The 26,331-nt window shown below is 43.2% G+C and overlaps 1 protein-coding gene across 1 annotated transcript in view; it reads right to left on the bottom strand.

Annotated features, from left to right (window-relative positions):
- Positions 1-1,115: 1,115 nt before the first annotated feature.
- The window catches only part of rae1 (ribonucleic acid export 1), a 39,925-nt gene continuing 14,709 nt past the window's right edge, over positions 1,116-26,331 (bottom strand). The window contains exons 3-13 of the mRNA XM_068048042.1: positions 26,086-26,190; positions 21,378-21,470; positions 16,481-16,567; positions 15,108-15,194; positions 14,357-14,428; positions 12,840-12,947; positions 11,638-11,744; positions 11,472-11,550; positions 8,374-8,568; positions 5,475-5,560; positions 1,116-1,319 (exon numbers count right to left, since the gene is read on the bottom strand). Coding sequence (XP_067904143.1) covers positions 1,313-1,319; positions 5,475-5,560; positions 8,374-8,568; positions 11,472-11,550; positions 11,638-11,744; positions 12,840-12,947; positions 14,357-14,428; positions 15,108-15,194; positions 16,481-16,567; positions 21,378-21,470; positions 26,086-26,190 — 1,026 coding nt within the window. The 3' untranslated portion in view covers positions 1,116-1,312. The remainder of the gene's footprint in view (positions 1,320-5,474; positions 5,561-8,373; positions 8,569-11,471; positions 11,551-11,637; positions 11,745-12,839; positions 12,948-14,356; positions 14,429-15,107; positions 15,195-16,480; positions 16,568-21,377; positions 21,471-26,085; positions 26,191-26,331) is intronic.

Here is a 26,331-nt window from a genome sequence, read left to right as displayed (position 1 = left end):
TGGTAATTTCTTGACCAAATGTGATAATTGGTTCACGGTTCAAGTGTTGAAGCATTAAAAATATAAATGGCCCATTCAATGTTAAGGTTACCCCTCCTCAACAAGTTGGTCTAACAATGACTTTGCAAACAGAGACACCAGACTCAAACTCAGGATAAAGGGTGTGAAAAACCACCACTTTATCAAGATGTTATAGAGATAAACAACATCCAAACTTATTGTGTAACAATGGCCATACCAAACACCATTTATGAAAACACAATGGGAAAGAAACGTTGGTCACCTGACAAAAACCGAGTCTCTGATAAGCGGTATTAATAAGAGACATTTTCTGTGCAAAAGCCAGAAATGAGAGAGAGACCCATCCAAGCATGGAGGAGGATCCTGACAGAATACATCTTTAAACTACCCAGAGGCAGAGACAAAAAGGTGACCTTTGAAACTCCCTACCCGTGAAATTGTAACAGGATTTGTGTCATTGAACGGTGACTGTGATTGGAACCAAGAAAAAGGAGAAACAGACCTGCACTGTGATTAAATTTTCCTCTCCAGGAAACAAACAAGGTTTCACAACAACTCTTTTAAAACCAACAGATCTAAATGCATGCTATTTTTAAATCTCTATTTATTCTTGTTTGTGAAGTTGCGAATATTTTCCGATAAAACAATATCTTTCTTTAAAACCTCCAAGAAAACCTGTCATTTGTCTGTTTGTTGACCATTAAAAGACTCAAGGATTAAAACACAATTCTAATTAAAAGAAAACATTGTCTTTGGTCAGTTGAGAAGTGAAGTAGGAGAAACATCCCCATCATTTCCCACCTGTCCGTAACATCCTCATTCTGGTTTATGAAACAACACAGCAGCAGTTATTCTGTGACAGTGATAGGCAAAGAATAGCAGTGCAAATGTTGCAGCAGCTGTCTCCTAGGTTGCCTTTTCCAATAGTTTGCACCTAAAGAAGTGAACTCCCTACTCGGCTCCTGTTACATGTTTGAGTGTGTGCCTGCTATTGCTGTAAAGGCTGGCACCCTGTCTCTTGGTGTACAAGAGTGGAGCACGGTTGAATTTTCTCTTCCCCCCCACCACCTTCACATTTCAAAAACAATCCAAAGTTATTAAATGAAAACTTTATTCAGGGAAAATATACGAAACAAGAAAATCTAATACAAGGCATGCTGTGTGGTCCAGGGAGACAGTGAGAGCGACAGAAATCAGACAGCAGCTGTAGCTATGGTTCCGTGTGTTTAAAATGTCCTTCTCTGATGGCTCCACCTCTGAAAAGATTTTGGAAATCACCAGCTGCCAGTGCTCAAATCCTGAACAGTAGGAAACAAAAATAAGAGAAATTACACAGAGCCACCAGCTGAACCTGTTCTGGATTCTTTGGGGACAAACATCTCCTCGCAAGGTACAAATAAGTGAGTTTTTTCAGACACCTCGTGTCAGCAAACACTCCCAAAGCAGGAACAGCATGGGTTACATTCAGTGTTCAGGGGGGAATTGTGGGGGGGGAGGTGAAGAGCGAATCTACTCTGCATACTGCCAGCTTTGTCAATATAACTTTGAAGCTAATTTGGTGGAAACCTCCCGCCTAGGTTTGTAAAAGGGGTTAAAAGTCAGTGAAGTGAGGAGATTTAACCCGATAATCTTCTGCTCCAATTAAATGCCCAGTGCTAAACTCAACAGCGCCATCTGCTGCAACAGTGTGTCATTTTCCCAATCTCTCTGAATGAGCTGTTACAAACAGGAACAGGCCGTTCAGCCCAATAGGTCTATGCTGGTGCTTGTGCTCCATACAAGCCTCCTCCCATTATTTATTTAATCAAACCCAGCAGCACATCTTTTACTTCCTGTCTCCCCAAGTTTCCTACATGACATCACTTCAAAAGTACTTCATCGGCTGTAAAGCACTTTGGGATGTCCTGTGGTCGTGAAAGGTGATATACAAATGCAAGTCTGTCTTTCCTTCTATGTACTTACCTACTGTTCCTATTTAAAGGGAAGCTAGATAAGTAGGGACAGTTTTTATGTAGTGGAGCCCACACCCACTGTACAGGACGACACTCTACACAAACACTTAGGACTCTTTCAACTGCCAGAGCTTTCTGAAATACAAAGAATCTGAATAAAGAGTCAAACAATAGAAACGAAGTCTGTCAAGGAGACAAGATATGCAATCCAGGTGGAAAACATTCCCTAAAAAGTGAACTGTTTTATAAAATAAATAGGAATAAAAACAGGTGCAGGTAGAAAAGGTGCTTTGAGTTTTTAAACCTATGTGTTAAGTGGACTTGGCATAGTAGTTAACAGTGACTCCACCAGACATCTCCAACACCAATAAGGAGCCCTGGAGAAACTGCCAGAAATAAATCCCACAGGTGACAAATAAATTAAGAGCTCTTGAGGCAATAATAGCACTGTCAGGTGAGAGATTAGAACACTGTCTGGTGCTGTACCAGAGAGGGGCAGTACAGCGTACTTACTGTGCATTCTTCAACTCAAGAACGAATATCACCAACTGTACGTCTTTGAAGAAAAGAAACCAAACTGTTACAATGGTGACTGACATTAACGCCTGCGTGCTTTAGGTTTTAGAACCATGAGTGCCGGGAGTGGGGGGGGCAGGGGAGCTGGTTGAGAGGACTTACAGATCCAACAAGAGGGAGGACCCAACAAGACACGTCTGTTTCTCCCCTCCATCTGAAGATGTGAACTCTTGTAGGGACAGTATTTCATAGGTACTCTCTAGGACTGTGCCTACGTGTTCCTTTTTTATGGGCGACGCAGTGGTTAGCACTGCAGCCTCACAGCTCCAGCGACCCAGGTTCAGTTCTGGGTACTGCCTGTGCGGAGTTTGCAAGTTCTCCCTGTGTCTGCGTGGGTTTCCTCCCACAGCCAAAGACTGGCAAGTTGATAGGTAAATTGGCCATTGTAAATTGCCCCTAGTGTAGGTAGAATGGTGGGGATGTGATAGAGAATATGGGGTTAATGTAGGATTAGTATAAATGGGTGGTTGTTGGTCAGCCACAGACTTGGTGGGCCGAAAGGTCTGTTTCAGTGCTGTATCTCTAAAAAGAAAACCTAGGTGGCTAATCCCAGCTAAGCCTTGCACTTCAGGGAGACACAAGATAACAGAGACTGATAACCCTATACCAATTCTCCTCCCATCCCTTTCCACATACAGTGGGGCCAACTGCTGTGCTCTCAACAATGTCCTTGTGGCGGAGCCCAGCCAACTCAAATTAGAGCAGGAATTGGTTCCAGGACCTTCCTGGTGTGCATGCGTCTCAGCTGAACAGTAGGGGAAGCCTCATGCAGTCATTAAATAAACAATTTTGGATTCATGTCTGTAGTTCCTTTACATGTAGTCTCTAAAATTTCAGTGCTAGCTTCCTTTGACGAGGGTGTGCACATTGCTGCTCCAGTAAAAATATTTGGAAAAAGTAAAACAGGAATAGAAAATATTAATTCTTGAGAATGGTCTGGTTTCATAAAATGCTTACAAATAAACATGATCAGGGATTGGAGACCATTTCCATATAGGTAATTCACTGGATTGAAATAGAACACCTGCGTTAACATTCAAAGCTGAGATTTGGGCATAAATACCAACATCCCCAATCCACGTTCTGACACTATGTTGGGCCTAGCACTAGGATATTGGAGGCTTCTCCACAGTAAGGGTGTTCTGCACTTGAAATGAACTCCAGTGTAATGGAGGCAGTGACCTTCGAATCATACACCAGGGTTTCTGCCTGTTCCACAACCTCAGGGCGTCACAAAGCCCTTTACAGCCAGGCTGACACTGCAGTGCAGTACTCAGGAAGTGCTGTGCTGTCAGAAGTGCAATCTTTCAGATGATACGTTAAACCGATGCCCTGTCTGACTTCAGGTGGGCATAAAAGATCCCATGGAACTATTCTGAAGAGCAGCAGGGGAGTTCCCCTGGTGTCCTCACCAATATTTATCGTTCAACCAACATTACTCAGATTATCTGATCATTTGCTCATTGCTGTTTGTGGGAGCTTGCTGCAAGCAAATTGGATGCCACATTTCCTAAATTGCAACAGTCACTACATTTCAAAAGTACTTTATTGGCTGTAAAGCCAATTGGAATGCCCTGTCATTAAACAAGCTATATAAATGCAAGCCTTTCTTTGTCTTTCTAAAAAATGTATTCATTCACAGGATGTGAGCATCGCTGGCAAGGCCAGCATTTATTGCCCTCCTCAAGGGGAATTGGGGATGTTGTTGGTGAGCCACACTATTGAATTACTGTAGCCCATGTGCTATAGGTACACGCACAGTGCTGTTGGCTAGGGAGTTCCAGGATTTTGACTTAGCGATGATGAAGGAATGGCGATATACTTCCAAGTCAGGATGGTGTGTGGCTTGCAGGCGAACTTGTAGGTCATCTTGTTCCCATGCATCTGCTGCCCTTGTCTTTCTAGGTGGTAGAGGTCGTGGGTTTGGAGGTGCTGTTGAGGAAGCCTTGGCAAATTGCTGCAGTGCATCTTGTAGATAGTACACACTGTAGTCACGGTGTGGTGGAGGGACTGAATGTTTAAGATGGCAGATGAGGTGGCAATCATGTGCGCAGCTTTGTTTTGGATGGTGTTGAGCTTCTTGAATGTTGCTTGAGTTGCCCTCAAGTGGAGAATATTCCATCACACTCCTGACTTGTGCCTGCCAGGTGATGAAATGGCTTTGGGGAGTTGAGAGGTGTGTCACCCAACCTTTGACCTGCTTTTGTAACTACAGTATTTATGTAGCTGGCCCAGTTAAGTTTCTGGTCAATGGTGACTCCCCCAGGATGTTGATGGCGGAGGATTTGACAATGGTAATGTCATTGACTATCAAGCAGAGGTGATTTGACACTCTCTTGCTGGAAATGGTCATTTGTGCCATTCAAGTGGTAGGCAATGTTACGTGCCACTGATCAGGCCAAACATGAATGCTGTCCAGGTCTTACTACATGTGAGCATAGACTGCTTCATTATCTAGAACACTGCCCTGAGGAGCTCCTGCAGTGATATACCAGGCCTTGAACAACCATAAACATTTTCCTTTGTGCTAGCTATGACTCTAGCCAGTAGAGAGATTTCCCTCAGTGCCCAATGACTTCAATTTTACTAGGGCTCCTTGGTGCCATATTTAGTCAAATGTAATAGTATACCTAGATGGATGAGCTAATGTGACTTTGCTTGTTTGTATTTGATCTGGTGATAAGCAATGGGCCTGTTCTGATTTGGCAGGAGGAATAATCAGCAATATCCACAATGTTAAGGTTTATGCGCTTTAGTGCATCAATTGTACAGAAGATAAATATGGCACCAAATAATAGCCAAATCCCACTGCCAGACACACCACTAATTCCAACCACACCCCTTACATTAAATGAAATGGTTTGGATAATCTGAAGGTAGCTGGGAGAGTTGGCTATCTGCAAGAAGCTTCTCTGTGGTGCTTACCCTTTCTTGTTCCTGGGTTTCAGCTCCTCTGCAGCATTACGCAGGAAGATGTAATTCTTCTTCTGTGGGTTGAAATATTCATGACCCTGAAAACAAAGGATTCAAATGTTTTTGTAACCGATTAATCAATTAAACTGTAGTAAGAGCAAAGTCTCTTCAGGAGTTAAAGTAAAAATGCACGACAAACGGCGTTAGGAAAGCACAATCCCTTTATATCTACCATCACAGCTATGAGTTTATATTAGCCTCTTCTCCCCCCTCACCAAGAACAGGAGCCAGGGATTTACAAGCACCTGCCCACCTACAGAAATTTCTCTCTGCATTCATCCATTAATTGTCCACAGGAGATGCCTTTTCAACTGCTCCCCACGGCGCTCACCTGAGAATGAACCTTACAGGGATAGGCCAGATTAAATGCAGCTCTTTTTTAGCATTGAACATCACAACTGCACTCCATGTCCTAGATTATCCAGGAGCTATAACACAAGAGATCAGCTAGCAATCGAATATAATTTGCACTAAGTATGTGGTTACATTAAAAATATAGTCATTTGGTAGCAGAGAAGTTGAGTAATGCTGAAAAGAGACATTTTGTTGAAGCTTTTCGTCTTGCACTCAGCAGGACAATTTGCAAGAGGGAAAGCAACAAATTTACACTGTATGAGAAGAGTGCTGACTGGTCGAGATGTTGTTATGGAGAATGCACCAGGTTATGGTGACTGACAGCTAACTGCCGAGCTTTGTTTGAAATGTAAATCAGACAGCTTGACTTTGATTGGTCAAGACATTGCCCTGAGGATTGAACCAGCTGTCAACTATTTTGTTTAACTGAAACAGGCGCAATGTGTGCACATGTTCTTTCTGTCTGCAAAGAACAGGGCCCTGTGTATTCATAGATGTAGCTTCCAGTACGTGCTAATGCGCCACACTGCGAGCCCGACTGACAATCTTAAATTGACTGTCAGCGTAATTCTTAGCACACGGAGGCTTCAATAAAATGTCTCTGGTTACATTAAGTTTAATATATTATGCCTTCCAAAAATCCAAGTAAAAATTAAGGAAAGTTTCAGTCTGTTATGTGCTTGTCATATTTTAAAATCATTCCTAATCAGAGATTAAATATAGTTTACGTCTAATACAGAGCATCAGATACAGTAAATTCTTCTGATTAAAAAGTATGGAAAAACGAAATCAAACATAACATCTATCCCAACTTCTGTAACTGTAACAAGGTCCAGAATAGTTTTGGGCTTGGACACCACGTTTAAAATTCTAAATGCTGCTGTCAGGTCAGGATTAAAATTCACCAGCGTTGCTGGGACGGTGGAGAGGTGTGCATGTGGCAGGCACAATGACATTCCGAATCAAGTTACATGCTGATTGCAATGCCCAATACAGTGCCAGCTAGGGCTCAGGTAGAAATGCCTATTCGAAGACTCAGGGTATAGATCACTACTTTACACAATGAAAGCTGTGTGAAGCTTCACAAAAGATCAACCAGAGTGAGCAGCTGGTCTTGGGTTTGATCCTCCATATGTGCTGAATTAGCTGATCCCAGACAGGAGCAGAATCAGCCTCGACACAGAGATGGAGAATGAGAAATCAACCAGGAGTCTCACGCCCTGGTCGCCAAACAGTAACTTCTACTGTGTCTATGTGGGCCACTGGTAAAGATAGAGTGGGCTTGCCTCTGAGCCAATCTCAACCAGTCAAGTAACTTGTCAACATTCAAACTTATAACTCACATGGGAGGTTTCAGGGTCTTCACAGTACACAATCACAAGGGAAATATTCAACAAAGGGTAACTGGGGACAAGGGGGAGATGGTGGCATAGTGGTAATATCACAGCTAGTAATCCAGAGGTCCAGGTTAATGCTCAGGGGACACAGGTTCAAATCCCACCATGACAGCAGGTGGAATTTAAATTTAATTTATTTATTTAGAGATACAGCACTGAAACAGGCCCTTCGGCCCACCGAGTCTATGCCGACCAACAACCACCCACTTATACTAATCCTACATTAACCCCATATTCTCCACCACATCTTCACCGGTCTACCACCTACCTACACTAGGGGCAATTTACCCATCAACCTGCATGTCTGGCTGTGGGAGGAAACCGGAGCACCCGGCAGAAACCCACATAGACACAGGGAGAACTTGCAAACTACGCACAGGCAGTACCCAGAACTGAACCCAGATCACAGGAGCTGTGAGGCTGTGATGCTAACCACTGCGTTACTGTGCCGCCCAAATTAATTAATAAAAATCTGGAATTGAAAACTAATCTCAATAATGGTGCCAAAAAACGATCATTGATTGTTGTAAAAACCCATCTGGTTCACGAATGCCCTTTAGGGAATGAAATTTGCCATCCTTACCCGATCTGGTCTACATATGTCTCCCGACCCACAACAATGTGGTTGACTCTTAACTGCCCTCTGAAATGGCCTAGCAAACCACTCAGTTGGCCTTGTCAACAATGCCCACATCCCTTGAAAGAATATTAAAAAAAACTGACGGAGATTGGAAATACTCTCCTACTAGAGTGCTATTTCAATTTAAAATAAATTTGGCAAGAAACTGAAGCATGCCCCCCTACAGGAACTAGCTCTCATCACAGCTGCAGCAGAGCACCCAATACTGGAACCAGCACTTTCCACAGCTGTAAAACAGCATCCCTCACTGGAAACAGCTACTGTCTCAGTTGTGGGACAGCCCCTTATGAGAACTAACTCTTTTCACAGGTGCCAGGGACAGCACTCTTTACTGGAACAAGCTCTTGCCACTACTGACCCAAGAACTCTAAAGGCTTACGAGATGTTACCTGGTCAAAGGTTTAATTTTTTTCACCCATTAGCCAGATATCCAAAGAGGGCCAGACACTTTTGTACTTACTTTTGACCAGTCGTAACTTGATGAATAGGCAAAGATGTTCCCATTATTGTTGAAGCAGCAGGCAGCTATTTGTTGGTCAAGCTGCTCTGATGTTTTGAGCTTTGTGCGAGCATCTTTGTCCCAAAAACTGAACCTGCCATCGGATCCTACAGTGGCAAGAGTGCCGTGTATCGGGTGGAATGCAATTCCATTCACCTGGGAGAAGCAGCAAAAGGAGTGTTAAACGGCAATCAGAGAAACGGACAGCACATCCTTTACTAAATCATTGGTCACAACTCACCTGAGGTTTCATTGTGGAATCTGAACAGTTTCTACAATACATTAAAAGGGCCAGGCTGGTACTTGTACAGCAGTGTCATCCAAAATGTTAGCCATATGTGGCAAATTGGGAATCTGGAAGTGGCTAATTTCATTTCTGATTAAATAAAACATGAGTAACAGACACGGTCATTGTGCACATGAGAATTGAGATCACATGTCCAGCATATGCTTGTCAGAGTCATTTACTGCATAGGAGGCGGCCATTCGGCCTGTTGAGTTCATGCCGGCTCTCTGTGGAGCAATCCAGTCAGTCGCACTCCCTCGCTCGATCCCTGCAGTCCTGCAAGTTTATTTCCTTCACGTGCCCATCCAATTTCCTTTTGAAATTATCGATTGTCTCCACTTCCACCAATCTCATGGACAGTGAGTTCCAGCTTGCGAACTTTAATCTGTGTGAGATTGTTGGTAAAATACAAGACAAAAAGCAGAGTGCGCAAGCATTTTTTGATTGTATTACGTGCTTTATTCCTTTGGTTATTGAATGGTGGATGCTTATTAAGTAATTACGTACATGAAGTATGTTTACCTGCACTGAATGTGTGTAAAAGACGTTTTTTTTACTAAAATAAGCGCATGTGGTTGCAAAAGGTTCGCACATGGCTCATCAGCATTTCTACTGGACAACATTATTTTAGAGTACCAGGTTGGGCCTACAGCCCAGCATTGTCAGCTCCTGCTCTCTCTGAGCAGTGATTATGGAGCTATGTGCAAATGTGTTTGCACCTCCTTCAAACACTCAACGTGCAGTTAGATTGCTGAGCAAGTTATAGCACGTGTTTTGCACCAGGGTGCCACCTGCTCTATTCAATATATTAACAGACAAGGGATATTCCTGGAATTGCGGATTAAAACATGTTAGAATCATTTAATCCTTGGGTCTTAAACTCAAAAGGCAGTAAGACAATCAGGGCCTAAAATTAAAAACCTGTAACTGATTGACCCAGCATGATCAAAACATTGTGAATACTGCAAATTTGAAATAAAAACAGAATATACTGGAAATGCTCAGCAGATAAGGCAGCATTTAGGAAGAGAGAAACAAAGTTAATGTTTCAGGTCGATGAATTTTCATCAGAACTAGAACAAATTGGAGATGTAACTGGCTTAAGCAAGTACAGAGACAGGGAAAAAGCAGTGCTGTGGGGGGGGGGGGCAGGTAGGGATGGTCTGTGATAGGGTGAAGGGCAGGAGAAATTAAAAGGACAAAAGGGATGAAGGTGCAAGGTAAAACAGGATGGTAATGGGACAAGTAAAGAAACAAATGATGAGTCTAGAGAAGGTGGAAATGTCAAGAGCAGAATCATTACCAACAATTGCTGTCCAAAAAAAAAAAAAATGGGAGTAATGGTCATGATCTGAAATTACTGAACTCAACATTGAGTTCAGAAGGTTGTAAAATTCCTAATCGAAAGAGGTGGTGCGGTTCCTGAAGCTTCCATTGAACTTCAGTGGAGAAATGTAGGAAGCTGAAGACAGAGGTGAGTGGGAATGGGACAGAGATTTTAAAAAGACAATTTTAAGCTCATGGTCATGATTGCAGGCTAAATGGAGGCATTTGCAAAGCAATCACCTTATCTGCATTTGGTCTCCCAATATAGAGAATGGTGAGCAGTGAATACAGTGACCAAGTTGAAAGAAATACAAATAAATTGCTATTTCACGTGGATGCAGTATTTGAGGCCCTGGACAGTGGAGAGGGAGGAGGTAAAAGGTCAGGCATTGCATCTCCTGCGCTTGCACGGGATGGTGCAGTGGGAAAGGTAGTGGGTGTTGGTGGAGATTGAAGAGTGGACGAGGGCGTTTTTGAGGGAACAGTCCCTTCGAAATGCAGAAAGGGGAGGGAAGATGTGATTGATGGTAGTATCATACTGGAAGTGGCGGAAATGGTACAGCTCATCATTTTAATTCCTCCCCCCCCACCCCACCTCTCTGTTCTTGGCTTCCTACGCTGTTCCAATGAAGTTGAACAAAAACTCAAGGAGCAGCACGTCATCTTTCGGTGAGGCACTTTATGGCCTTAGGGACTCACCGAGTTCAACAATTTCAGCTCATAACTACTGCCCTCATTTTTTTTCGTGTTGGGAATGATTCTGCTATTGCCATTTTCACCTCCTCTAAACCCATCTTTTGTTTCTTTACTTGTCCCATTACCATCCCCTTTTGTTATTTAGTCTCTCCTGCCTTCTTCTCTATCACAGACCTTCCCTTTTCTTCTTTCCTTGTCTCTGTACTTATTTAAAACTTGTTAATTGCTAACATTTTCCAGTTTTAATGAAAGATCATAGACAAACATTAACTTTGTTTCTCTCTCCACTGATGCTGCCTGACCTGTTGAGTATTTCCAGCATTTTTTGTTTTGATTGAAACTGTTCACTGATATCAGATTGTAAGTTTGTGGATGCATTCTAATCACAGGGAAGCATGATTAAATTGATCAGGTCTGATGGAGCTAGAATAGGGATGATGTGCCAAATGACCACCTACTGTGCTGAAATCTATTCTAAGATCAGGTTGCAGTGGCTGGTTATTAAATGATTTTCTATTTAAGCCCCAACTCTCCAATTTCCTTACCTGGTTGTAAATGCACTGAAAAAGTTAGTGAGTAATTGGGTGTAGAATTAATGGGAGCACTGATAACATGGCCAGTCTGTAAGTGCCAGAGTTCGCTATTAGCCAAGTCTTGTTCCAAGTTGTTTCCCTCAATGATCAGATTCTCAAGAGAAAATAAGCTGCTGCTCTGCAGCATGAACAGGTCTGATTTCTGCTTCAATACTCACAGCATAGATATCTTGAGGCCCAGATGTGTTAGTTGTTCCATTAGATCGGTGGCATTTGAAAGTGAAGTTGTCTTTTGCACTATTCAAAAAAGGTGGAATTAAGCAAATTGTTAAAGTAGCGCACCGAAAAATCGTAAGGAAATGGCCAAAGATTGAGACTACTTACGGGTTGGGAGGGTTTATGTAATGAATGGCCACTCGCCCCTCAATGCTTCCAAGTGCAAATCCTGTGGGCTTGTTCTGTTTGTCTTTGAAGATGGCAACACATCGATGCTGAAAAAGGTGGTTTAACAGGTGTTTGAGGATGTGAGCTTCATACTAAATTAATGCCCAACAGATTATGTACCCACCTCTAGCTGCATTTATTTCATTCATGTGATTGAGGCAATGCTGGCAAGGCCTGCATTTATTGTCCTTCTTAAACTGTTCAGGTGGTGAAGATACTCCCACAGTGCTATTAGGTAGGGAGTTTCAGGATTTTCACCCAATGAAGAAATGACAATATATCTCCAAGCCTAGATGGTATGAGACCTGGAGAGGAACTGGGCATGATGGTGTTCTCTGCTTCCCTTCTGAATGGTGGAGGTCGCAGATTTAGTAAGTGAAGAAGCCTTGGTGAGTTGTGTTGGGAGGAGATGGCAGTGAGAAATTTTAGAAACAAGTACTGTAATTAATTTCATTGCAAATTGGACAGTGGGGCAAATGATTTGTGCCGAATTGGTTCATCTTACACTGGGTAGCAATTAAGATTGACTGTAACAGCCTCCAGTTATAGAGGGGAGATCCTGCTCCTGATCTCTCTCCAGTAACCTTGGCTTGAGAGGTGTGTCTGCACATTGGGCCAGGCTAGGATTGGGCTCTCCAAAGTCATATTCTCTGCTCAGCCTTGCCATACAAGCTTACAGATGAAGATGGCCCAGTATAGTCAAATGTTTAGATAAACAAATAACAGTACGCTCTGTGCCACAGTAGGATGACACTTGGATTTATTCCCTAGCGATGGGAAAATACGATAGATTTATAAATTTAATACATGTGCACACTTACATAAGGCACCTGAGAGAGAGTCAAGCATGTGGCAATTGCTCTAACTGAATTTCTTCTGATTTAAAAGATTTCTTAAAAACGGGATACATCTAACAGATAAAACTCTAGCTTGAGTGGAAACATAAAAATAAACATGGGAAATTGTCAAAAAATATACCAAAAAAACAGAAACTACATAACAAAGAGAAGCCGTTGAACACAGTAGCAGGTGTTCTGGGCATGTGTGGACCTGTGCAACAGTCTAAATTAATACAAATAGCACGTTTCCTGCTGTTGGCACTGCTCCCTTTCCCCAGCAGTTAGGTGCAGCTGTCATTATACCTGATGCTTGAGAGGAGAGTCTATCCTCTTGAATTCGGAGGGCTGGTTCTCGAGCTGGTAGACGATCAGACCCCTCTCTGCAGTGGCAACCACAGCCATGGGATATAACTGTCATTTAAAAGAGAGAAGGAGGGTAAGTAAGGGATCTTGCATATTCATTTACTGGAGTAACACAACCAAGTTCAAGCAAAGAAAACCCTTGCAACTTTTAACATTAGATTTCTCTTTCCTCAACCCCCTGTCTAAAAGTCCTCCTTCATTCTATTGCTTTCCTATTGTATGCAGTGAACATTCCAACAATCTCTTGTAATATACAGTGGAGATTAACAATACAATTACAGAATGTATGCACTTTTCCATCATTAATTGAATCTCCATATTTGTTAATCACTGCACAAAAATGCACCAATCTCGTAAATTTGTTGAAATATTTTCACAACTTGATGACTACATATTCACATTTTTATTGCTCCACTTCATAGTTAACGGCACACATTATGAGCAGAGCTCTGTTCCAAGGCCTTGATTGAATTAATTCCCAAACATTAGAATCTCAAAGAATATCTGGAACAAGTCAGCAGCTAGCCAACAATCAGTAAGGCGGCAGGAACAAAGTCACACCTGCTTCCTCTCCCTCATACTCCTGGCTGAAACTGAAAACTCAGCAACAAGTCAAGTTTCAGGATGCGAAAAATAAAAGGGTAATCAGACAGCAATATGGAGCTTCACAGTTCACTGAAAAGCAAACCTTTGGCTTACTGGTAGCACACTTGTCTGAGTCAGAACGTACACGGTTTGAACCTCATTCGACTCGGAATTATGGTTGACAAAGTTGGATATTCGGGAAGGTGCCACCCCTAATACCCCCTCACAGGGTATGGGTGTGGGATCCCATAAAACCGTCCCAACATATAGGACTAACCATCCTACCAACTGGTATAAAGATGGGTTACAGCTATGGAAGGAGCACTCATGTGATCTGTCAGTGAATCAGCCTGCAAGTCCTCCCACTGTTCACCAGGGGAAGACTGCGAAGATACAAAATCAACAAAATGGTTCACCAGTGGCACAGTGGTTAGCACAGCAGCCTCACAGTTCCAGCGACCTGGGTACTGCGTGTGTGGAGTTTGCAAGTTCTCCCTGTGACCGCGTGGATTTCCACCAGGTGCTCCTGTTTCCTCCCACAGCCAAAGACTTGCAGGTTGATAAGTAAATTGGCCATTGTAAATTGCCCCTAGTGTAGGTAGGTGGTAGGAGAATGGTGGGGATGTGGTAGGGAATATGGGATTAATGCAGGATTAGTATAAATGGGTGGTTGTTGGTCAGCAGACCCGGCGGGCCAAAGGCCCTGTTTCAGTGCTGTATCTCTCTGTAATGGCTTGTTCCTGTTCAGTCTATTATTGAGTGGAACAAGTTACATTAATTTGAGGGGTCAGGGTGAGTGAGCACCCTTGATCTCCTTGTGTGGCAATTCCAACAGGTGCCTGTATAGGTGTAGTAATAATATATGTACCTACCACGTCAGCACAGTAACACCTCTCTGGCAGCTGCAATGTCAGCATGGGATTTGGAGAGCGAGTGTCCCAAAACTGAAATACAAGAGGAACAATTCAACATCCCCTGTTCAGCATCTAAAGACTTGAGCTCAAAAACAACTTGACATTGCGACTTGCTAACTCAGCTTGTTTCACGAAGATGTTTCAAACAAAATACTTTTCCAGGTTTAACTCTAGGTGCTGAGTTGGCCAATCCCAGGCAAGGCAGGGGTGAAGATGCTACAACTGGTCTTAGTGTCTTTGGACTCCCACTCCTCATTATTATCCAGTCACTGCTACAATAGCAAAAAGAGAAGCAGCCTGCCTACAATACTCACATGCTGCTGTATCAGGTCAAATGAAGCAGGCGTATGGAAAATACTATCATCTCCAAGTTCCCCTCCAGGTCACACACCAACCCAACTTGGACATACATTGCTGTTACTTCACTGTCGCTGGGTCAAAATTCTGGAACTCCCTCCCTACCAGCACTGCGAGAATTACTTCACCACTTGGACGGCAGCGACTCAAGAAGGCAGCTCACCACTATCTTCTCAAAGGCAACTATGGATGGGCAATAAATACCAGCCTCGTCAGTGACACCCACATCCCATAAATTACATTTTTTTTTTTTACAAACGAAAGCAGTTTGCCTACATTACTCCCAGGCTGTTACATCACAGAATGCGTGACCCCTGCAAGTTGAATGGCAACAAATACAGTCAATTCATACCTTTAACGTCTTGTCCCAGCTTCCTGTCATCACACAGCTGTAGTTAGGTGCTTTGATCCAGTGGACTGTTTTAATGGGAGCGTCGTGCTGTGGTTCAAGCAGACATTATTACCAGTGCTGTACTTTTTAAAAGGACTCACACAATAAGGTTCTCCCAATCTTATACAGCCACGTCCAATTCTTGCACCTCCTCTTGTAAACAGTAGGAAGATGCAGCTAACTCTGCAAAGCCTTCATATATAAACGGGCAGTGATTGGAAGCCCCAAGGACTTTGCCTCTTTAACACTGATCGTGTCACAGAACCACTCTGACTTGTAATGGTTCTGGTAGGTGTTGGGATTCCCAGTGCTGTACAGAACAACAGAAGGTGGCCGCTCAAGCCTGCTCCACCGTTCAATTATATCACAGCTGATCTGTACCTCAACTCCATTAGCTGCCCTTGATTCACATCCCCCAATACCCTTACCTAACAAAAATCTATCAATCTTAGTCTAGAAGATTTCAATTCATCCAGCATCCACAGCCTTTTGGAAGATAGTGTTCCAGATTTCCACAACCCTGTGTGAGAAAAAGTGATTCCTGATTTCACTCCTGAACAGCCTGGCTCTAATTTTAAGATTTATTACTTCACGCTAGATTCCCTAGCACAGGAGATATATTCTGTATCCACCCTTCAAAGTTTTAATTGCCTTGATTAGATCATCCCTCAACCTTCTAAACTCAGTGCTGTATCTCTAAATAAAATAAAAAATAAAATCCTGGGGAATCTGCACTGGCACCACCTCCAAGGCCAACAGCGTCATTAACGACACACAAACAAGTGAAAGTTACCAGCAAAATTTCCAGCTTGAAATTTACTTTAGGTTGAAGATGTAAATTCATATCTGATCTATCTTTGTGCTCTGAAGGGACAGGGCAGGTCAAGAGACCACCTTCCAGCTCTGTGTCATTCCTTTGTAGGAATACCCATTTCCCCCAGGGGATACAAGTAAGCGGTGTGGAGTGACTTTCCTTCCAATTTTGCCAGCCTGCGGAAAGACTCTTGTGCCGCTTCCAGACAGCTGGATTTAGATCAGAACTTGTCAGTGGTGAATCATGGACATGAATGTGTGGTATGCCACTGTATGGCTATAGCTGCTTCCCCCATGCTGTCCCCATAACACTGACACAAGTCAGTCAATGTATTACAGAGGACACAATCTAGCTCACAGCTGAATAGAATTTCCACAGTCACCATGCTTGTGGACTTACCCATTTTGACAATAAATACAACTAACCTAAAAGTGAACCAAGGGGCCCATTCTGCTTTGTATGCATCTTGTCCTGAGCATACCCACAAGTATTGCTACCGAGTACCTTATTTTCCACTTACTTGCGCAATCTGTATCGCCTGGTTACTATTGAGGTCCCACATCTTTGCAGTTTTATCACATGACGCTGTGACCACTTTGCTCCCATCCTTTAAAGATATGAAGATGCATTATTGCACAGGGTTAACTACAGACACATGTTTCCAATATGAACAGTTCTCACAGGCTACACTACAATGAAAACACATTGTAACATCGCTTGCATTAAACCCCTCCCAGCGTGCATAACACTCATTAAAGCGAGTGAATATTTTATTTTATGCCCCCCGCATAAAACCCGCTCCCATTGTGAGTTTACACTTTATTTCGAAGGGCAGCAAGCGCACAAGAGCACCATCACCTCCATCATCATTGTCAAAATCCTAAAACTTCCTACCGAACAGCAGGGACTATCTTCTTCACATCCACTGCAGCTAATCAAGAACAAGGCCCACCTCTACCTTCCCAAGGTCAACAAATGCCAGCCTGGTCATCAATGCCCAGATCCCAAGAATTAATTTAACAAAACAAAAATCCACCAACTTAATGCTCCTGCAATAGTGTGTGTACATTTTATTTCACAGAAATGCACCACCCCATTAAAAGGCAATTACTGATGCTGGAGTGGTAAAAAACTTTCCTAGGCTGATTGCTCGCTCTGTGCTTAGTTAGCTTTTCAAACTAAAAAAAATAATTCAGGATATGAACTCTAATGGCAAGGCAGGCATTTCTTGCTGATCACAAGGTGTCCTGGTGATAGTGGGCAACTTCTCTAAATGTTTTCTTTTGTTGTGCATGGCCTATTCATTTAAGTACACAGAATCTTTGTTTTTATTGTGCGGCTGTGCACGCAATTACTTAGAGGGTCTGAATTGTGCTCTGCCTGCGCGGGAACTTCCCGGTTGCTAAGCTGCCGTGCAACTTACAGAAGGGAATACTGGTAGTGGGCCTTCTTCTTGAAGCACTGCAGTCTGCATTGTGAAGGTACTCCCACAGTTAACCCAATGACCATAAGGGAACCGTGATATATGGATTAGTCGGGACTGCGTATGACTTCGATGGGAACTTGGAAGTGATGATGTGCCCATCTAACTGCTACTCTTGTCCTTCTAGCTGATGGAGGTCAAGGCTTTGGGAGGTGCTGTCACAGAAGCCTTGGCAAGTAACTGCAGTCTAGTTTGTAGATAATACATACTGCAGCCATGATGCGCTGGTGATGAAGGGGATGGATGTTTGAAGTGGTGGTTGGGCTGCCAATCAAGTGGATGCCTTCATCCTGGATGGCATTGAGCTTCGAGTTGCAGCTGCACCAGTCAGGCAGCGGACAGGATTCCATCAGTCTCCCACTTGCGCCTTGTAGGTATGGAATGGCTTTGGGAGATAGGTGGTGAACCACTCGCCACAGAATACCTGACCTCCAACATGGCCTAGAATGCCGAGGCATTTATGTGGCTGGTCCAGTTGTTTCTGGTCAACAGTGTCTGCCAGGGTGATGATGGTGGGGGAGATGGTTAGATTCTCTCTTGTTGGAGATAGTCATTGCCTGGCACTTGCATGGCATGAATGTTACTTGCCACTTATCAGCCCAAGCCAGGATATTACCCAGGTCTTGCTGCATTTCTACACAGACAGCTTCAATATCTGAGTCGTCGTGAATGGTGCTGAACATGGTGCAATCATCAGCGAACATCCCCACTTCTGACTGTATGAGTGAAGGAAGGTCATTGATGAAGCAGCTAAAGATGGTTGGGCCTAGGACACTACCCTGAGGAACTCCCTTTGCGCTAGGTACGACTCCAACCAACGAAGAGTTTTCTCCCCGATTCCCATTGACTCCAATTTTGCTAGGGCTCCTTAATGCCATCCTTGGGCAAATGCTGCCTTGATGTCAAGGGCAGTCACTCTCACCTCTGAATACAACTTCCTTGATTTTGTGCTCTACGCATATATTTTAAAGCCAAGGATCCCATATTCCTTTTCTAATAGCCTTTCTTTAACTTGCCCTGCTACCTTCAAAGATTCGTGTATGCAAACCCCCAGGTCTCTATCGCACATCCCCCTTTAAAATTGTAGCATTTAGTTTACATTGATTTTGGTAGGAAGAATAACGAGGGGCAATCACTTCATACTTCTCTATGCTAAATTTCATCTGCCATGTGAATACACATTTCATCAATCTGTCCTGAAGTCAGTTAAGATCTTCCTCACTGTTACCTGCTTTTCCGAATTTCATGCCATCTGCAAACTTTGCAATTATGTCCTGTATACCCAAGTCCTAATTCTTTGTGGGGGGTGGGGTGGAAGAATACCACTGTACACCTCCCTTCAGTCTGAAAAACAACTGTTCACCATTACTCTGCTTTCTGTCTTTTAGCTAATTTTGTATTCACACTGTCACTGGCCCTTTAATCCCATGGGCCAACACATTTATAATGTGGCACTTTAACAAGTGCCTTCTGAAAGTTCATAAACATATCAACCACACTATCCTCACCACTCTTTCCACTACTTCATCAAAGAACCTCAATCAAATTCATGAAACACGATTTGCCTTTGACAAATCTGGGTTGTCATTGATTAACCCATATTTTTCCAAGGGACAATTAATTTTGTCCTGTATTGTCTCAAAGCTTCTCCTCCACCCCACTGTTTGGTTGACTGGCATTAGTTGCAGTTTTATCCCTCTCCCCCACCCCCCATTTTTTTTGTTGGTTTTTAAAAACAGGGGTGTTGCAGGACTGAAAGATTATGGTCCGATCCTCTACAATTTCCACCCCTACTTCACTCCGCAATATAGGATGCAACCTGACCAGGTGACCTTTCTACTTTGAGCACTGCCAACCATTTAAGTACCTCTTTTTAAAAATTATTTTTATCCCATTAGATTTTTCTATTACCTCCTCCTTTACTGTGACACTGGCAGCATGCTCTTCTTTAGTGGAGACAGATGCAAAGTAATCATTCTGCCTCCACAAGATGATTGCTTCTTTGGTCCCCATCAGTCCCATCCTTCACTTGACTATCCTTTTAGTATTTATATTTTTATGAAAGTCTTGAATGTTTCCTTTTACAATACCTTCGGATCTATTCTCAAACACTTTCTTTGCCCTCCCCCCTTATTTCCTTTTTCAGTTCTCCTCTGCACTTTCTATATTCAGCTTGTTTCTCTGCTGCACAATGAATCTGGCATTTGTCATAAAGCTTCTTTTCCTATTTCATTTATTCGCTATAGGTTTGGATACCCTTACATTCCCCCTCATGGGAATATGTCTGGTGTGCTCCCGAACCATCTCCTCTTCGAAGGCCTCCCATTGTTCAGTTTCTGTTCTGCCTGCTAATCTTTTGATTCTAATCCACCAGAACCCTTCCCAATTCAGTGAAATTACACAGTTGGAGGAGGGTTATTTTTGTGTATTTGCATACATTTGATTGCCCCTTGTCTTGTTAAAAATGGTCATTGCCTGGCACTTGTGTGACGCAAATGTTACTTGCCACTTATAAGCCCTACCCGAACGTTGTTCAGGTCTTGCTGCATATGGGCATGGACTGCTTCAGTATCTGAAGAATTACGAATGGAACTGAACACTGTGCAATCATCAAACAGCCCTGCTTCTGACCTTATGATGCAGGGAAATACATTGATGAAGCAGAAGGTAGTTGGGCCTAGGATACTGACTTTTTTATTTATTTATTTATTTTATTTATTAAGAGATACAGCACTGAAACAGGCCCTCCGGCCCACCGAGTCTGTGCCGACCATCAACCACCCATTTATACTAATCCTACACTAATTCCATATTCTTACCACATCCCCACCTGTCCCTATATTTCCCTACCACATACCTATACTAGGGGCAATTTATAATGGCCAATTTACCTATCAACCTGCAAGTCTTTGGCACGTGGGAGGAAACCGGAGCACCCGGAGGAAACCGGAGCACCCGGAGGAAACCCACGCAGACACAGGGAGAACTTGCAAACTCCACACAGGCAGTACCCAGAATTGAACCCGAGTCGCTGGAGCTGTGAGGCTGCGGTGCTAACCACTGCGCCGCCCCACAGCCTCACTCCTGCAGTGAAGTCCTGGTGTTAAGATGGGCTAAAGAGCAAAACCAGCCAGAGTTCCTTCTGATTCCCACCAGCTACCTCTGCATGTGCCTGGTGGGTGAATGGGCTGAGCATGACGGAGATATCCTCTATGGTGGAAATAGCTTGCTGAGAGTCATCATCAAAGCTCACTTGAATGAAGCTTGTGATACATCGGACCCTCTGTCCCCAAAGAGGACTCAATGCATTCAGAAGGAACAATACCTATGCTCATTGGCTGGACATGATAAATGAGCAGGATGCAAGAGTATCAAATCTTTCTACTGGTCCCTCAACAGGAAGCCAGTGACCTCTGCTGGCCACGGTCAGTTGCCTGCTAGGAACAACAATGGTTCATGGCCAAGAGTCCCTTGGGCATTTCTCCTCCATCACATCCAGTCAGCATCCCCTCTGTGCTTCCACCACAGTGAGAGGGCAGTCAGCAACTGAGGAAATGGATTTTAGCAGGGGGACCTTTGTGTAGTTCATTAAAAGGTGGTAGTGCGAGTAGATAAGGCCATGAAAACGGTTAACAGGATTTTACTTGCGTATCTACAGGCATTAATGCCATGTGTGCAACATCAATGTGTCAGGACTTAATGTAACTGGGGCAATATAAAAGGAATCAGGGAAAAAATGCAGCCCACTCAAGTTTGGTATGTCATCCAATTCCTGTTTGAACAGGAACAGGGGGTGGGTGGGGGGGGCGCAGAGAGAACTGGGTGATGAGAAAGACTACAGCAAGTATCCCAACTATTTTCCTGACTTGATTTTCGATTCAACAGAGTGGAACAAAATGAATGTGTAACAAAAACATTGAATAAATAGACCTACATCACTCCAACAGACATCCAGCACTGGACCAGTGTGCATCTGCTGAGCCTTTGGAACAGTTTGCCCGCTATCCTGAATCTCCCAGCAACGTACCTTCAAAAATAAAAACAAAGTTTCTACACCACTGCATGAATGGAAAAATGTTTATAATGAATGAACAGCTCAAGATGGTACAGCACATGTGGGCAATAAATGCTGGCCTGGCCAGCGATGCCCACATCCCATGAATGAATAAAAAAAGGACACAAAACCAAGATCACAGAAATTTTGATGAAAGGACATTAATATATGAGTGACCAGCTAATGAATATTAGTGACTGAAAGCCTCTTCCAAGAAGGGAGAGCAAAACAATACCGGCGAGGTTAAGTCAAGAACATTCCTTCCAACAAACGTGGCCACTTAACAGACACAAACCCATGTACCCCCCCTAGCTAAACCAGAGGCTAGGCACCAATACCAAATGAACAATTTCAAATCATTAAATAAGAATTGCTTCCAGTGCACGCGTTTCCATGCCAAACAACTGACTGACCAACGTACTCTCTCACATGCACTGAGCAAAGCTGCTGGCTTTCAAAGCAAAAATGGATAGTGTCTCAGAATGCAAACTCCGACACAACTGGAACCTAGTAATAAAAGCAGATGAGACTTACTTGGTCACCAGGTATCAGTGAAAGTCTCAGTAGAACTGAACCCAGAAGACCGAGGAACTCTGATCTTTATTCCACTGCACTCCCATGGACTCTGACTCAATCAGTTCCAAACGTTCTAGCAAAAGTGTCAATCTACGTTATTTGCTTTTCAGATGTTGACGAGCCTGCTGCACACTTCTGACATTGTTTTTTAACCTCAGGTCTGAAGTTTTCAAAAAATATACTCCCATGTTTATACTGTTCAAACTCAACAATAGCTTGTGTTTATACCTTTAACGTAGGAAAACCAAGGTGCTTCACAGAAGCCTAGTCGATGGGTGAGCAAAACTTGTTTCAACTTTTCAAAACTTAAGAACTTTGTAATCACAAACCACGGACACTTTCCCCCTCCTTCCTTTACCCAAACCCAAGGAACAGCTGGGAAATTCAAGGGGCAAATTGAAATTCACCAGATTGGAGGAGCTATCAGAGTTTGCCCCTCACAACCACTTGCAGGTAAAGGACACCGTCCAGCATAAAACTACACCAGCAGGTATGAGATTCATTGGCCCATCAGTGTTGGGTTAGCCAGACTCAGATGCTGCCAGACCTGCTGAGTATTGCCAGCATTTCTTGTTTTTATTTCATTTAAGGAACACTTGATTCACATAGCAAAGGGAATAGAAGGGCATCGGGCCACAGTGACATATGTTCTTCTGCTGAGGTATGAGCATGGCTGTATGGTTTTGTTTTCCTACTCATAATTGGCTGCAGGCCTGCTATTACTGGATTGATTTTTTTCCTTGGGTTACTCCCCAGCTGGAATTGGTTGGAGCTGCAAGACAGTTATGCCTCTTCCCATTTATCATTGGCTGGCCAATCTGATAGTGCTAAATAAACAGCACTAACGTGCAACAGGAGAGAAGCTCTTTGGGATCTAGTGAAGATGCTGGTGTTCATTTTGTTTTGTGCCAAGACTAATAGATATATATAGATATATAGATATATAGGAATGAATTACAGAAGAACTGATGAGTGAACAACAGTACACAAGCTATCACAGTATTCAGCAAACTTTTTTTTTTATTCATTAATGGAATGAGTGTGCTGCTGGCCTTCTACATAGTAGAGGTTGTGGGTTTGGAAGGTGCTGTTGAAGGAGCCTTGGTGAGTTGCTACAGTGCATCTTGTAAATAGTACACATTGTTAACACTGTTACTGTTGGAAGGAGTGAATGTTTAAGGTTCTGGATGGGGAGCTGATCAAGCTCCTTTGTCCTGGATGGTGCGGAGCTTCTTCAGTATTGGTGGAGCAGCACTCATCCAGACAAGTGGGGAGTATTCCATCACACAAGCAAAATACAACAAATGCTGGAAAACAGAAACAAAAACAGAAAATGCTGGAGATACTCAGCAGACAGGCAGCATCTGTGGAGAGAAAAACAGTAAACTTCTCAGGTCAATGACCTTTCATCAGAACTCTTAACGTGATCAAACACAAAAAGGGAGATAGAAAGCAAAGAAGGTAAATGAAAGGCCATCGACCTGAACTACTGACTTTCTCTCCATAGATGCTGCCAGACCTACTGAGTACTTCCAGCATTATCTGGTTCTGTTTCAGTGTTCATCAAACTCCTGACTTATACCTTGTAGATGGTGGACAGGCTTTGGGGAGTCTGGATGGCGAGTTATTCGCCACAGAATTCCCAGTGCTCGGAGCTGCTCTTGTAGCCACAGTATTTACATAGCTGATCCAATTAAGTTTCTGGTTAATGGTGAACCCCAGGATGTTGATGGTGGGGAATTTAAATGATGGTAACACCACTGAATGTCAAGGAGACATGCCAAATTTTCTCTTGTTGCAGATGGTCATTGGCTAGCATTTGTCAGGTGAATGCTGCTTGCCACTTAACGCAAGCCTGAATGTTGTCTAGGTCTTGCTGTATACATGCATGGATTGCTTCAGTATCTGAGGAGATATGAACACTGTGCAATCATCAGTGAACATCACACTTTTGACCTAATGTTGGAGGGAAAGTCATTGATGAAGCAGCTGAAGATGGTTGGGCCAAAGACACTACCCCAAGGAACTCCTACAGCGATGACCTGGGCTGAAATGATCGGTCCCCAAACAACCACAACCATCTTTCTTTGTGCTAGGTAGGACTCCAACCAGTGGAGAGTTTTCCCCCTGATTTCCATTGACATCAATGTTAAGGCTGTTTGATGCCACGCTCTGCCCTTGACATCAAGGCAGCATTTGACAATCACCCTCACCTCTGGAATTCAGCTCTTTGGTCCATGTTTGGACCAATGAACCTGTAATGAGGTCTGGAGCAGAGTGGCCCTGGCAGAACCTAGTGTGCATTGGCGAGCAGGTTCTGGGGGAATAAGTGCCACTTGATAGCACTGTTGACGACTCCTTCCATCACTTTGCTGATGAGGCAGTGATTGGTCCGATTGGATATGTCCTACTTTTTGTGGATAGGATATAACTGGGCAATTTTCCACATTGTTGGGTAGATGCCAGTGTTGTAGATGTACTGGAACAGCTTGGCTAGGGGCGTGGCTAGTTCTGGAGCACAAGAGAACAAGTCACTAGGCACTTCTGGCTGAAGATGGCTGCAAATATTTTGGCCGCAAGAGATAAAAAGATCACTGGAAATACACAGCAGACCCATTAGCGCCTGTAAAGAGAACATAGAAACAGGAGGAGGTCATTCAACTCCTCAAGCCTGTTCCAAATAAAATTAGATTATGCTTGATCAATACCTCAATTCCATTTACCTAGCTTTGATCCATACTCAACAGCTTTCAATAAAAAAAATTTTTTAAATGACAGCCTTAAATTTCAGTTGATCCCCAGCCATCGGTCAGAAGGGAGTTCCAGATTTCCAATGCCATGTGAAAAAGTGCTTTCTGATTTCACTCTTGAATGGCCAAGCTCCAATTTTAAGATTTACCACTGAACCACCCACCCACCCCCCTGCCAAACCACCCCATTCTGATTACTGTTAAACAGAACTGATCTACTCATTTAATGAACCTTTAAGATTTCCAGCTCTTTACTCAGATGCTGGTGGACCAAACTGTATATTTCTACCATTTGAAGATTTATCATTAGTACCATTACATTCTCCCTCTGACAATTACAATTACTAACAAACTCATGCAGGTATAACTTTTGTTGGGGTGCCTGGTGATTTATTTTTGAATATCCTCCTTTATTGATTCACACACTGGGTAGGCATCATTGGTTTCCCTCAAGGGGGTGAATCTCTTACCAAGTTTGAGAACAACAGTCTTAAGTCAAAAGCAGAAGACAAACAAAAAATACTAGATACTGGAAAGCAGAAATAAAGAAAGTGCTGGAAATACTCAGCAGGTCAGGCAGCACCTGTTGAGAGAAAAAGAGTTAATGACCTTTTGGTAAAACTGGGAGAAGTTAGGAGATTTCCAGATTACAAACAAGTACAGAGGTAGGGAAAAGGGGGAAGAGAGAAGGATTGGAGATGGACCATGTAATGATTCTGCTGTTGCCATTTACACCCCCTCTAAACTCATCTTTTGTTTCTTTACTCGTCATTACCACCCTCTTGTGTCTTGCACCTTCTTTCCTTTGGTAATTTAATTTCTCCTACCTTCCACCCCATCACAGACCTTTTGTTCTTTCCTGCCCTCTCCCCACCTTTCACTGCCTCTCTACTTGTTTAACAACCCTTACATCTCTAACTTTTTCCAGTTCTGATAAATGGCATCTACCTGAAACATTAACTAACTATCTCTCTCCACAGATGCTGCCTGACCTGCTGAGTATTTCCAGCATTTTATGTTTTTATGATTTCCAGCATCTGCAGTGTTTTGCTTTTGCATTTTGAGAACTTCATATCTGAAAAGAAAAAAGGGAGCAATGCTAATGATGGAAAACGATGGCAGAAGCTCCAGTGTGTTACCCAAACGTGGAACTTAGCTAGGGTGTAATGATGTAAAGTGGAGGCTAAGCAAATAAAGCAATGCAAAGAAGAGGACACAAAGGCCCATGAATAAAGGGCATTAACACCAGGTTCATTACTCACATCGTTGGCCCATGATCCAGCGATCAGAAAGTTTCCCGGTAACGTAGGAGGGCTAAACTCCAGGCAGCTGATGCTATCATCAGGAGGGGACATCACTTCAATATCCTGTGGAAACAACATTGTTAAACTAGGGCATGATAATTTAGTTGAGGAATGGACTTGAATTATCCACAGAATCTCTCAGACCTAAAACAAAACAATCTTATTGTAATAACCCAATCTATACCTAGAAGTTCTCCTTTCCCT

The sequence above is a fragment of the Heterodontus francisci genome, chromosome 16 (genome assembly GCF_036365525.1).
Source record: "Heterodontus francisci isolate sHetFra1 chromosome 16, sHetFra1.hap1, whole genome shotgun sequence".
NCBI classification, from domain to species: Eukaryota; Metazoa; Chordata; class Chondrichthyes; order Heterodontiformes; family Heterodontidae; genus Heterodontus; species Heterodontus francisci.
Note: the sequence above shows the minus strand (reverse complement) of the source record. Positions and strands in the feature narration are given on the sequence as shown.